At 42.7% G+C, this 13,541-nt stretch overlaps 1 protein-coding gene across 3 annotated transcripts in view; it reads left to right on the top strand.

The window, feature by feature from the left end:
- Positions 1-13,085, top strand: part of palm1a (paralemmin 1a) — a 65,891-nt gene extending 52,806 nt beyond the window's left edge. For all 3 annotated transcript variants that reach the window (XM_014216050.3, XM_014216051.3, XM_082956747.1), the window contains one exon: positions 7,573-13,085. In XM_014216050.3, coding sequence (XP_014071525.1) covers positions 7,573-8,177 — 605 coding nt within the window. In that variant the 3' untranslated portion in view covers positions 8,178-13,085. The remainder of the gene's footprint in view (positions 1-7,572) is intronic.
- Positions 13,086-13,541: the final 456 nt, after the last annotated feature.

The raw sequence follows: 13,541 nt of genomic DNA, 5'->3' as shown, positions 1-13,541 counted from the left end.
CGTAAAAATCCAAATAACTTCATGGATCTTCATTGTAAAGGGTTTAAATACTGTTTCCCATGCTTGTTCAAAGAACCATAAACAATTAATGAACATGCACCTGTGGAACCGTCGTTAAGACACTAACAGCTTACAGACGGTAGGCAATTAAGGTCACAGTTATGAAAACTTAGGACACTAAAGAGTCCTTTCTACTGACTCTGAAAAACACCAAAAGAAAGATGCCCAGGGTCCCTGCTCATCTAGGTGAACGTGCTGCAAGGAGGCATGAGGATTGCAGATGTGGCCAGGGCAATAAATTGCAATGTCCGTACTGTGAGACGCCTAAGACAGCGCTACAGGGAGACAGGATGGACAGCTGATCATCCTCGCAGTGGCAGACCACGTGTAACAACACCTGCACAGGATCAGTACATCCGAACATCACACCTGCGGGACAGGTACAGGATGGCAACAACAACTGCCGAGTTACACCAGGAACGCACAATCCCTCCATCAGTGCTCAGACTGTCCGCAATAGGCTGAGAGAGGCTGGACTAAGGGCTTGTAGGCTTGTTGTAAAGCAGGTCCTCACCAGACATCACTGGCAACAACGTTGCCTATGGGCACAAACCCACCGTCGCTGGAACAGACAGGACTGGCAAAAAGTGCTCTTCACTGACGAGTCGTGGTTTTGTCTCACCAGGGGTGATGGTCGGGTTCGCGTTTATCGTCGAAGGAATGAGCATTACACCGAGGCCCGTACTCTGGAGCGGGATCGATTTGGAGGTGGAGGGTCCGTCATGGTCTGGGGCGGTGTGTCACAGCATCATCGGACTGAGCTTGTTGTCATTGCAGGTAATCTCAACGCTGTGTTACAGGGAAGACATCCTCCTCCCTCATGTGGTACCCTTCCTGCAGGCTCATCCTGACATGACCCTCCAGCATGACAATGCCACCAGCCATACTGCTCGTTCTGTGCATGATTTCCTGCAAGACAGAAATGTCAATGTTCTGCCATGGCCAGCGAAGAGCCCGGATCTCAATCCCATTGAGCACGCCTGGGACCTGTTGGATCGGAGGGTGAGGACTAGGGCCATTCCCCCCAGAAATGTCCGGAAACTTGCCGGTGCCTTGGTGGAAGAGTGGGGTAACATCTCACAGCAAGAACTGGCAAATCTGGTGCAGTCCACGAGGAGGAGATGCACTGCAGTACTTAATGCAGCTGGTGGCCACACCAGATACTGACTGTGACTTTTGATTTTGACTCCCCCCCCCCCCCTTTGTTCAGGGACACATTATTCCATTTCTGTTAGTCACATGTCTGTGGAACTCAGTTCATGTCTCAGTTGTTGAATCTTGTTATGTTCATACAAATATTTACACATGTTAAGTTTGCTGACAAAAGACATGCAATAGAGTCCAAGTTTGTCCAAAATGGAAGAAGTCTCAATAAGATTCTATTGGAGTCTTCTATCGCTATCTGTCTTTGCCGAAACCTGGCCACCTCCTCTGTGTTTGTCTCTTTCTCTCTCTCTGTCATTCTTACCCCACTTCCTTGACTGCTTGTAGAGGTCAAGGAAGTGCTCAAAGTGCCCAACAGCCCTCGTCTGGACATGTCCGGAGGTGCCTCAGATATGATGAGAGCAGGTGAGTCTCGGGAACCCTGTAGCTCACAGACTGAGACACACTAGAAAGACAAATTCTACTCTTTGCCTCTTTTTTTTTCTTTTTTCACTCATAAACTCTGTCTCTGCTTGCCTCTTTACATAGACGGCTGAGTACTATATCTGATGTTAGTTTATTTGATATCGTTTACTTACTTTTATCATTTTTCAAATATATAACACTTGGTTATTCATTACTCAGTCAATAACAAATATTCAATAGGTATTAATAGGTATTACAGTGTAAGAAAATCTAATATTAACCCCTAACCAAAATCGTCATTTTTGCTGTATCCTGTTCACCCACTCTGGCATCAGCTACTGGCATTAGCATCCTGGGTAACTGGATTAGACATATAATAAATGTAAAATCTATAAATTCAATATGTAACTCCTCAGTGGAACTCATTATGTAAACACAACCAGTTCCATTGGCCCGGCAGTAGCTCCTCAAGCGTGTTGTCAGCCGTGTCACAATGTCTAATCTAACACATTATCGAATCTTCATTTGAATGGAGCTTTGAATGACAGCTAAAGGATACCTAAATAGTTGGCCATTTACCCCACTGTCATATACAACACCTCAGTGTAGCTCAGCGTATTGTAAACACGAGCAGTTAGAAACATCTGGGGATGACTTCATCTCCTCAGCAAGGGGTCTTTTCAGCAGTATCAAGGGGTCTCCACCTTCCTCCTCCTCACACGTGGGCCTCTGTCCCTTTTAATCAAACATGTGCTTTCATCAGCCTCACAGCTCTGGAAGGAGAGCGAGGGACTCCACTGAAGGGCTATTCTCCACAGTGATTGAGATAGCGAGAGGGCGAGTGGCTAATTAGTTTTACCTCTTGAGCTCCGGTCCTCATACATCTCATCTAGAGGACCCTTGCTGAGCACAGCGAATACTTAATGTTTGGTTTCATCAAGACCCAAAAATTCTCATTGCCAACGCTTTCCTGGATATGATCGTTTTTGGTAATATTTTGGTGTAATATCACCATCGGCTAGGAACTTAGCAACTGGAAACTAAGAAAGTAACACAGTTTGGTTACTATACCCTGTGCATAAACAAGTTATCGATGTACAGTAGATATCTAGAAGCTAGATAAGTTGATAGGACACAATACAATAGAGAGGGACTGTTATGGGGGATGAATAGAAGGGTACTTTGATGTGGGGTATACATCTACTAGTTCCATGCTGTGTAATAGGATGTAGTACAGTTCCTGTTTTACTGGTGTGAGTGTACTTTGACGCACTATATGAATGTGTGGGTGGGAAGGTAAAACAATGTTGAGTCATGTGGGAGGAACTATTTTAATGACGGACCACTCGGGTATTTCACCGTTGCTAAGTACTATGCTTTCGTGACACCTTTAGGAGGACACAAAAGCAATGTAAATGCCATTGAACATGTCGTGCTCTCTGAAGTGTTGTGGTATATTTCAGGTCCTCTATTTGTTGTCACTAACATTGTGTGTCTGTACTGTATTTTTTCCCCTAACATTTGTCTTCTGTCCAAATCTTCACAGCTATCAACTGTCTGTCTCTGTGTGTTTGCCTATCTGTATGGGAATGTGTTTGTATGAGTTGATGTGAGTCTGTCTGTCTGTCTGTCTGTCTGTCTGTCTGTCTGTCTGTCTGTCTGTCTGTCTGTCTGTCTGTCTGTCTGTCTGTCTGTCTGTCTGTCTGTCTGTCTGCGTATTGGTCTGTTCTTGTGGACTTTCACTCTTGTGGATATTCACTGTGGTTTGTGGCTAAAGGTGTTAAAACAAGAAGAGTGGTATGTTTGTATAGAGTTAGCCAGGATGATGTACTGAGTATTCAGTTCTCACAGTACATCTGTTGTGTGGGGATACACTATATATAGTCTTCATCAGACGATGCGATGTTGCCAAGGCAACACAGCTCTGCTAAAAAGTACAATTTCTCTATCCGTCAACATGGCAGCGTTAGACTCGAATAGTGTAGGCCTGCCGATGACAAATGTTCGAGTTTACCTTAGTTATAGTGTATGTAGCCAAGTTATTGACCGTTCTCCAAAGACATGCTTCCTTAACAGCCACACAGTCATTTAACTTGCCCAGATATGCTGTCAAAGGAATGTCATGAATCAAAGTTGACCGTCTTCTTCATAAGATTGAGTTTGCGTATCGTCGTGTGTGTTACTTGGGCTGTAACTAAGTGCTATATTTGTTGGTGGAATATGGTTGTTTAGAGTGGTTGTCTGGTTTTGGCTGGTATTATTATACATGTGTATTGTGGAGAGACTACATGGTTATTTATAATTGTGAAATATGGTTGAGTGGAACTGGTATGTCTCTAGTCTTGTTGAGCGAGAGATAGTATGGCGTGTGAAAGGGCGTTGTGGTGAGAAAGTGAGAGAATTCCTGTGTCCCATGGATGTGTGGTGAGAGAGAGAGAGAGAGAGAGAGAGAGAGAGAGATAGGACACCTCTGCAGGCCCCTAACATCTCCTCTTGTTGACACCCCATGCACCCAGCAATGTACTCAGTAGAGATCACCGTTGAGAGGGACAATGTCACGGGCGAGACAAAGGTGTTGTCCACCAACACCCTACTGCCCATTAACCTCTCTGGGCAAGGGGTCAAGGTGTATGAGGATTACCAGAAAGGTGATTTCCCAACATGATTTCAACAGCAAAACGAAACACTTGGCTAAAACATGCGTTATGAGAAGTGTTAACAATTATGATGAGAACTAAGATATGTGCCTTCAGAAACTATTCACACCCATTGACTTTTTCCACATTTTGTTGTGTTACAGCCTGAATTTAAAATTCATTCAATTGTCACTGGCCTACAAACAATACCCCATAACGTCATGTTTTTTTAAATGTTTACAAATTAATCAAATTGAAAAACTGAAATGTCTTGTGTAAATAAGTATTCAATCCTTTTGTTATGGCACGCCTAAATATGTTCAGGAGTAAAAATGTGCTTAACAAATCACATAATAAGTTGCATGGACTCTGTGCAATAATAGTGTTTAACATGATTTCTGAATGACAACCTCATCTCTGTACCCCACACATACAATTATCTGTAAGGTCAGTAGAGCAGTGAATTTTGAGAATGGTGAAGTTATTAATTTCACTTTAGATGGTGTATCAATACACCCAGTCAATACAAGATACAGGCGTCCTTCCTAACTCAGTTGCCAGAGAGGAAGGAAACCTCTCATGGATTTCATCATGAGGTCAATAGTGACTTTAAAACACAGTTACAGAGTTTAATGGCTGTGATAGGAGAAATATGAGGATGGATCAACAACATTGTAGTTACTCCACAATACTAACCTAACTGACAGAGTGAAAAGAAGGAAGTCTGTACAGAATACATGCATCCTGTTTGCAACAAGGCACTAAAAAAGGATTACTGCAAAAAATGTGGCAAAGGATCGGACCCTTTTTTTCACCTAAAATGACATACCCAAATCTAACTGCCTGTAGCTCAGGACCTGAAGCAAGGGTATTCATATTCTTGATACCATTTGAAAGGAAACACTTTGAAGTTTGTGGAAATGTGAATTTAAAATTATTTGAAATGCAAGAGCATAGCCATACATTGAGATAGGATCCTAGGTGTAATTTACATGTTGTCCACAGGATGGCAGCAGTGTGTGTGGACAGTTTCAGACTGATCCAGTGAAGAACTACATCACTACACAATATTTTGTCTGCCAGGAGTTTGCCCAAATGTGCCGAATTGGTCAATTGATACATTTTCAAGTACATTTTATTTTTTTATTTAACCTTTATTTAACTAGGCAAGACAGTTAAGAACAAATTCTTATTTACAATGACTCCCAGGAATGTTATACATGATGGATCATTAGCTTCCCTACAGAAAATACACTAACCTTCACACATCTAGATGGCCAGGGGGGTGGGTGTGGAGCCAAAGACAGCAGAGGGGTCAAACTGTAGAACCCAGTTCCTACATTTGAATATAAAAATTGATTTTATCAAACAAAACTATGCTACATTTTATCTCTGGGATCCCTCAGGATGACAAATCAGAGCAAGATTACTGAAAGTAAGTACATTGTTTACCTTCAGAGGTTAATGTATCAAACCAGTTGCCGTGATAAAAGTGTTGTTGTTGTTGTGCACTATCCTCAAACAATAGCATGGTATTTTTTTTGTTGCTGTAATAGCTACTGTAAATTGGACACTGCAGTTAAATTAACAAGAATTTAAGCTTTCTGCCCGTATAAGACATGTCTATGTTGTTTACAACGTCATTCTAATCACATTATCGCATATTGAGCAACAACTGTCCCGGTTTAGGGACACCGATCCCGTAGAGGTTAACTCTTTGTCCGGAATACAAAATGTTATGTTTGGGGCAAATCCAATACAACACATTACTGAGTACCACTCTCCATATTTTCAAGCATAGTGGTAGCTGCATCATGTTATAGGTATGCTTGTAATCGTTAAGGACTGTGGAGTTTTTCAGCATAAAAAGAAACAGAATGGAGCTAAGTACAGGCAAAATCCTAGAGAAAAACCTGGTTCAGTCAGCATTCCAACAGACACGGGAGATTAATTCTATTTGAAAATCTATGGCAAGACCTGAAAATGGTTGTCTAGCAATGATCAATAACCAATTTGACAGAGCTTGAAGAATTTTTTTAATAATAATGGATAAATGTTGCACAATCCAGGCTTGGAAAGCTCTTAGTGACTTACCCAGAAATACTCACAGCTGTAATTGCAGCCAAAGGTGCTTCTACAAAGTATTGGTGTAAATACTTATGTAAATGAGATATTTCTGGATTTCATTTTTTTAAATAAATTTGCAAACATTTCTAGAAACATGTTTTCACTTAGTCATTATGGGTAGTGTGTGTAAATGGGTAAGAGAGAAACTGTAAGCCATTTTGAATTCAGGCTGCAACACAACAAAGTGTGGAATAAGTTAAGGGGCATGAATACTTTCGGAAGGCATTGTATAATAGTAATATCAGAAGGGGAAAAAATAATGTTGTAATATATGATCTGAGATAAGACTACCTAAAATGATAGTTATTACAGGCATTGCTCGTCTGATCATAGCCATTGAAAGACGTACATCGTGTGGTTCAGTAAACTTGATAATGCATTTTCACTGGCATATATAAGCTTATACTCTGTCTCATATAATGAGTGCCTTGAATCCACTTATTGACGCAAGATATTATTACCTTGATATTACCACTTCTCGTAAAGTAAAATGAATAGTTAAGCATAGCATGACATTGTGTTGCAGGGTAACCAATAAACACAACTCTACTTATAGACCTGGTTTTAAACCAATAATTCTACTTCAATAGTTCAATTTGTGAACGTGAACTTGGTCTATTACGTATTGGCGTAAAACACAGTCAGTACATTCGGAACTCATTTGAAATTGTCCTTTTGGTCTCCCTGTAGCACCTGTTTTGCTCCCTGACACAGACAACAAGCACTGGGCTCGTGATGCGGCCGCTGTGGCATTCGCTTTGTTTCCCCCTGCTCTCTTTCAGCTGCTCTCCTCTCCTTGTACTCCTTGTCTGCTTTTCTCGCTCCCCTGCTTCCTTCCCTGTGACTTGACTGTGACTGCCATCACTGGTCAGCTTCAGAGCATGTCATTGTTCTATGAGTGGAGGTTTGTGGGAAAAAGGTATCGCGTTAAATAGCCTCCCTCTCCTTGTTTTTCGAGTATCTAAAACGATTGTATAGGAGCCAGGTGGAAGCCATAGGTCCATGACATTGCTTTGGTCAGTCCAGTTGTATCAGATCATTCATGATTGCTTCAAGGAAGGATGCATTTTTTAAGAATTTGAACAGGGCCTAGTTCTCCATGCTCTCATGAGGAATGCTCTGGTTCTCTTCTGTCAATGACACATCTGTCTCTCTCTCTCTGTCTCTTTCTCTCTCGTAGTGGTACACGAGGTGAACGGGGAGAACGGGGTCCACCAACTCAGCGCCAATGAGGTGGACGAGCTCATCCACAAAGCCGACGAGTCCATGATGAGCGACGCCACCACCGCCGGGGCCACCTCCACTGCCCCCGTCGTCCCCACCGATGCTGAGTTAGCCGCGGAGCAGCAGACGACACCGCAGAAGGAGATCACTGGCATGAAGGCCAAGGCGGGCGGCTCCAGTCCCCAGCCAGGTGGAGGCGAGGTGGAGGCCAGTGCTGAGAACCCCGTCACCATGGTGTTCATGGGCTACCAAAGCGTGGAGGATGAGGCGGAAACCAACAAGGTGCTGGGCCTGGAGGGCACCGTCAAGGCCCAGCTGGTGGTCATCGAGGACGGCGAGGGCAAGAATGTGACGGTGGGGCCCAACCTCGCCACTGTGACCGTCACCGAGGGAGGCACCAAGGAAGAGCAGTCACCCCCGCCCAACGGCAGCGCCGCCGACCCCGTTAAGACCCCCCAGGAGAAGGCCCCCGTGGGGGAGAAGGGGGGCGAGCCAGAGGGGGGCGCCACTGAGCTCAACAATAAGGAAAAGCAGCCCTGCAAGTGCTGCACCATCATGTGAGCCACCGTTGTGTGGGCGCATTCCCCCCGGGACTTGACTTTTCAAAGAGAAATGACAAACCAACAACAACCATAACGTGAAGAAAACCAACAAAAACTCACCCCTTTCCCGTTAGCCCCCCTCCCGACAAAAAAAGGCATAAATGTTCTGTATTTTTTGATAGCCGGCTGTTGTTTCCCAACTTCATTTTCATCTCTGTTTTATATATTTCATTTTTATCCTTTCATTCTTTTAACTTTTGTATTATTTTGGGCTGTGACTAAAACGGATGGTGCCAAAGGCGAAGCCGTTCCCTGCGTTTTCACACTTTGAGGTTTCTGAGGGAGAGAGAGAGAGAGGAGGTAGAAAAGGAAAGATAGAGGGAGAGAAAGACAGAGGAACTGGTTCGTTCACACACCCAGCATTGTCCAACAAGCTTTTTTTTATGACATCTCTAATACACCGTCATGAGTTTTGTAATCTTAACTTTCTGAATGAAGGACAGATATATCTCTCTATATATCTATATATATAAATTCTTTATTTTAAAGATATATTTATTTGACTTTTTAGATTTTTTGAAAAAGCCCTGACAGAAGCATGTTATACATTGTGCTTTCTGTCCTCTGCTAGTGCATTTTAGATAAAAACATGGGGAAATATTTATGACTGATAAAGTTTGGATTTTGTTTTCCAGAAAGAAAAAAAAAAGAAAAGTGACTTTGGAATTTCTGAGACAGACACCAACCACACTGCTATTTGGAAGTGACATGCAATGAGACGTGATGTCGATGACGTCATTGTACTGTGTGCGTGTATGTATGTATATCCGTGCGTGTGTGTATGATCATGCATGGATGTGTGCTTGAATGTGTGTGTGTTGGATTACAATGGCCTCATTGGTCCTTATATCATCCTACACTACACTTCCCACAATCCCCATCACCTCTTTTCTTTCTGGAAGAAAAAAACAATACTCGCTTATTTTTTTGTCAATTTCCTGCACCCAAATCAACTACCCTAGTTCGACAACACTAGTAATGAATTGAATAACATGCGTGAAGGTCTTTCATACCGAAGCTTGAGACTGATGAAATGAATACCCCAATGTAAGCCTTGCCGTTTGTGTGGTTCACCCCCACTTAACTACATTACCCAGAATACAACTACCCTTTTAAAATAAATCATGTTGCTTACTGCTGCCTTTGTGATAACAGTATTAACCATTTTTCATTTAATTCAATGACATAATCCAAGCTCTGGCTCCTGATGTGATGACCTACCAACAACTGTGTTTTGATATGATGGTCGGCCTGGATAGGCCCTTCCAACGTCCCAAAGATTTTCAGCTGGATATCAACTACTGTGGAATTGGTGCATAGAGCATAGTCTGTTGTTTTCAACCTTGGCACAGCAGCGCATATACTAAACTGTGTTGCAAATACTGTAAGAAGTTGCTCCATTCAGACTTTTAGGATGAGTGCCATTTGGAGGGGGTTGGGGGTCATATTGTATGTCGCCCTCAGAGTTGGTGTGGGAGGAGCTTCACTTTAAGAGTATTTGGTTTCCTGTTTTCCTGTTTGAACTCTACTGTTAGGCCCTGGTTTTGTCATTTAAGGGAAACAAAACCAAACAAAAGTTGAAGTAGGCCTACTTTTCAACTAGTGTATCTATCTATCTATCTATCTATCTATCTATCTATCTATCTATCTATCTATCTATCTATCTATCAACATGCTAGACCTGAGACAAAAAGCAGGGAATTTCAACGTTTTTACAGTCCAAGAAGTTGACAGAATCCTTTTCCACTGCGAGTGACAAATTTCACTCCAAATTCAATGTTGCAATAATTTTTTTATTTTCTTCACAGATAATTTTTTTTGCGGTGTAGGTAAAATTGAACAGCTGTGTTTTACTTTTGTGTGCGTTTTTGCTGCGTTATGAGTGCCTGTAGCTATAGAATATCTTACTTCTTACTTATTTTTGCCATCTGGGAGCCAAATTTCCAGCTGAGCTGAGGGTCATGTTATCATTGTCCAGTGTATTTTTCCAGTGGTGAGTTGAGTCAGTTGAGTTGAATTGGTCAAGCTAGGAGCCAGATCTCTTCAACCGACGCACTGACACGCTCATATGTAAACGTGGTCCATGTACTATTCGCATGCGGAATAAAACAAACATTTGGTTTTCAAAGATGGCTAAATAGTGGATGGTCTGCGTTATCTTGAAGTGAGTCAAAGATGTGAGCGCTCTCCAGCAAGAGGTTGACCGACCTTGCGTAATGTTTGCCTAATCCTCGTTTAATATTGTTCCATGTGCATTTGTACCTATCCATTGATATTTATAGAGCTCTATAGGATATTTTAACGGTGTATGTCATTGGGCTCCTGAGTGGCGCAGCGGTCAAAGGCACTGCATCTCTGTGCAAGAGGGCATCACTACAGCCCCTGGTTCGAATCCAGGCTTTATCACATCCGGCCGTGATTGGGAGTCCCATAGGGCGGCGCACAATTGGCCCAGCGTCGCCGGGGTAGGCCGTCATTGTAAATGAGAATTTGTTCTTAACTGACTTGCCTAGTTAAAGAAAGGTTAAATAAATAAAAGTCTTTGTGAGGGTTCTAATCAAGAACGGGATAGACATAGATAAAAAAAAAAAAACTCTGATAACAAGGTCTGATAAGCCTTGACAGAATAATGCTGGTGAATCCAGTGCATTGTAGAAAAACCCCCAATGGAACATCTGTTAATTTTATAATGTAAAATATATCATGAAATAATGTATTTTGCCAATCCCACCTCCTCCTGCGCGTTGAAATGGGCAGGGGCAATCGTTGATATGCCGACACGTTCTCCAATATGCTGCTCAGCATCCAGCAAGGAGGAAGGAGCAGAAAAAGCCACGTGACATGGCCTGACTCTGTAGACTGCTCTTTGTCTCGGTGAGTGGCCGCTGGTCATGACGAGGGTACAGAAATGTGCGTTACTCTATAGGACTGTCAGTATGGGGTGTTGGTCTAGAAGGTGTCCCGACAAACACTGCCTTCGATCCGCTCAGGCATCACTGAAGACCAGTCCTCGTCAAGTCATATTCCCACACTGCTGGATCTAAACCTATGCAAGAACTCCCATGCTAACGAATCACCATCTAGGCATAGCATATAGGACTAGCTACTGCAGCAGATAAGAGGCTTTTAGTTAATCAGTATATTACACAAAACAATTATCTTAAGGGCCAAGGATTGAACCATGGCCCATCCCTTCCTGTGTATGTGTTTATAAGATTATGCCTTTTTATTTCTGAAATACATTCTAGCTAACAGCTCATTACATATACAGTACATGTGGCTCAGTGGCTGTTGGTTGGCATAGGTTAGGTTGGTCCATTTCAATATAAAAGGTGGGGGAAAAGGATTTCATATGTTGGCACTGCCAACTTGGTTGCACATGACATGTTGGGATGGCTAAATGTGGGTGGTGTGTTTCTGTGGTGCTAAATCATTGATACTGTCATATCTGACTGCTGAAGTTGAGATATTATGTTAGATATTATTTTCTGCAACTTGTGTTTTTAAGAAAATCACATATATTTCTATTTGCAGTAGGAAACAGTAGCAAGAGTCATTTGCTAGACACCTCAACAAGGAAGTGATTCATTGGTTACATTCCAAGATTATCTGAAGCAGAAACGGTGTTTTAAATGTTTAAAATGTTTTTCTTTTAAGAAAACATTTGCAACATTCATCTCAAAATGGAAAAACACAAACCGTACAAATGCACTTAGGTTGATCGAACTGAAACCCATGGCGTTCCTGGTCTAACTATTCACCCATACTATTAGAGTCAGAGAGAACATTGGTGACCTTAACGAAATCAAATTTGTTCATCCACTTTACAGTGAAATACAGTGAAACACTTAAAGTTGAAGAAGACATGCAGGATACCTTCCTAATATTTCGATAGAGGAAAGAATTACTTGGCACTTTGGGAAACAAGATGACACTGTTAATCGTATTTGCTCTATTGGCGCAGCCCATTTTGCTTCATCAACTTTGAGCTTCAAGGTAAACAAATGTCAATGTCGTTCTTATGAAGGGCAATGAATGCCAATGCCATTCTTATCAGGGGTAACGCATGGACACCTCCACTCTAAGTGCCCTCACTGAGCAGTAGCGGGAAATGTTTCCTAACAACTGATGCAGGGTCAAATATTTTTCTATCCCTAATGTCTAAGGTTAGGATAGGGGTATAGGGTAGTCCGATCCGAGATCTGTGGTGAAGGGTAACTTTTACCTCGAGCTCCTGTTGAATACCCAATACCCTTCCTTCTTTGGCCCCTTCCTCTTGGTGAGCTTGGTGCAGCGGCAGTGAGGCTTGTCGCCCCTGGCAACCCCAGGTCCTCCCACTCTGCACTGCCTGCAACGTGGTGCATTGCTTGCTGTTTGGGGTTTCAGGCTGGGTTTCTGTATAGCACTTTGTGACATCGGCTGATGTAAAAAGGGCTTTATAAATACATTTGATTGATTGATGACTCTGCAGCAGCACCCCCTGTTGGTTCTTATTAATATTTACATTCCAGTTCTGACTTTCTCTCTCTCTACACACCCCCAATGCCTTGTAGTCTGGCCCCCGGCCAGGCATATTTTTTGTAAATGCATATATAAATATCTACATATAAATGTCTTTGTGCAAAACAAAATGTCTGTCGCTCTCTCGTCTTCTAGTGTAGACTCATAGATCCCCGTCCCTTCCCCAGTGACTCTGCGCTCATGGCAGTCAGTCAGTGGAGGGCCCAGGTAATAGAGTGAGTGCCCACAAACTGATGCTTTCGTATTGCTTTGTTAGTTGTGAAGGTCTGCTTTCTTACAAATTGGAAAGTGCTGTAGAGGAAAGTGTTTGAAAAGACAAATAAAAATGTGATGTGCTTCAAAGGTCTCTCCCAGTCTCCGTTTTGTTTTTGTGTTCCCTCCCTCCATCTTGAAAATAGTTTTCACCTCAGTCAGTACAAATTCGTGAAAGTGTGTGTGTGTGTGTGTGTGTGTGTGTGTGTGTGTGTCTTTAGCCTTGGTTCTTAGACTAAAGTTGAAATCCCCCTTGAGGTTTGCATCGATCTCGAAGGCCTGCATTGTGAAATCCTCACAGTCCTTTCCTATGAACAAAGGTCCTGCCCACTTATGCACCACAATGCAATGTTTTAACACTGCTAATCTAAGACCTGCTCCACCATTGTCATGGACACAGTCACCTGGCTACATGGTCACTGTTGGTAGAGGTGGGACTTTGTGTGCGCGTGTGCGCAGATGGCTCCTCTTTTGTCTGGCACTTTGTGATGGTCAGCAGCATTCCATTGCAATTCCCCTGCCCTCAGCAACAGACATGGGAGCAGTCACG

The sequence above is a fragment of the Salmo salar genome, chromosome 10 (assembly GCF_965601325.2).
Source record: "Salmo salar chromosome 10, fSalSal1, whole genome shotgun sequence".
Taxonomy (NCBI): Eukaryota; Metazoa; Chordata; class Actinopteri; order Salmoniformes; family Salmonidae; genus Salmo; species Salmo salar.
The sequence above is the reverse complement of the archived record's forward strand: the minus strand, read 5'-3'. Positions and strand labels throughout refer to the sequence as shown.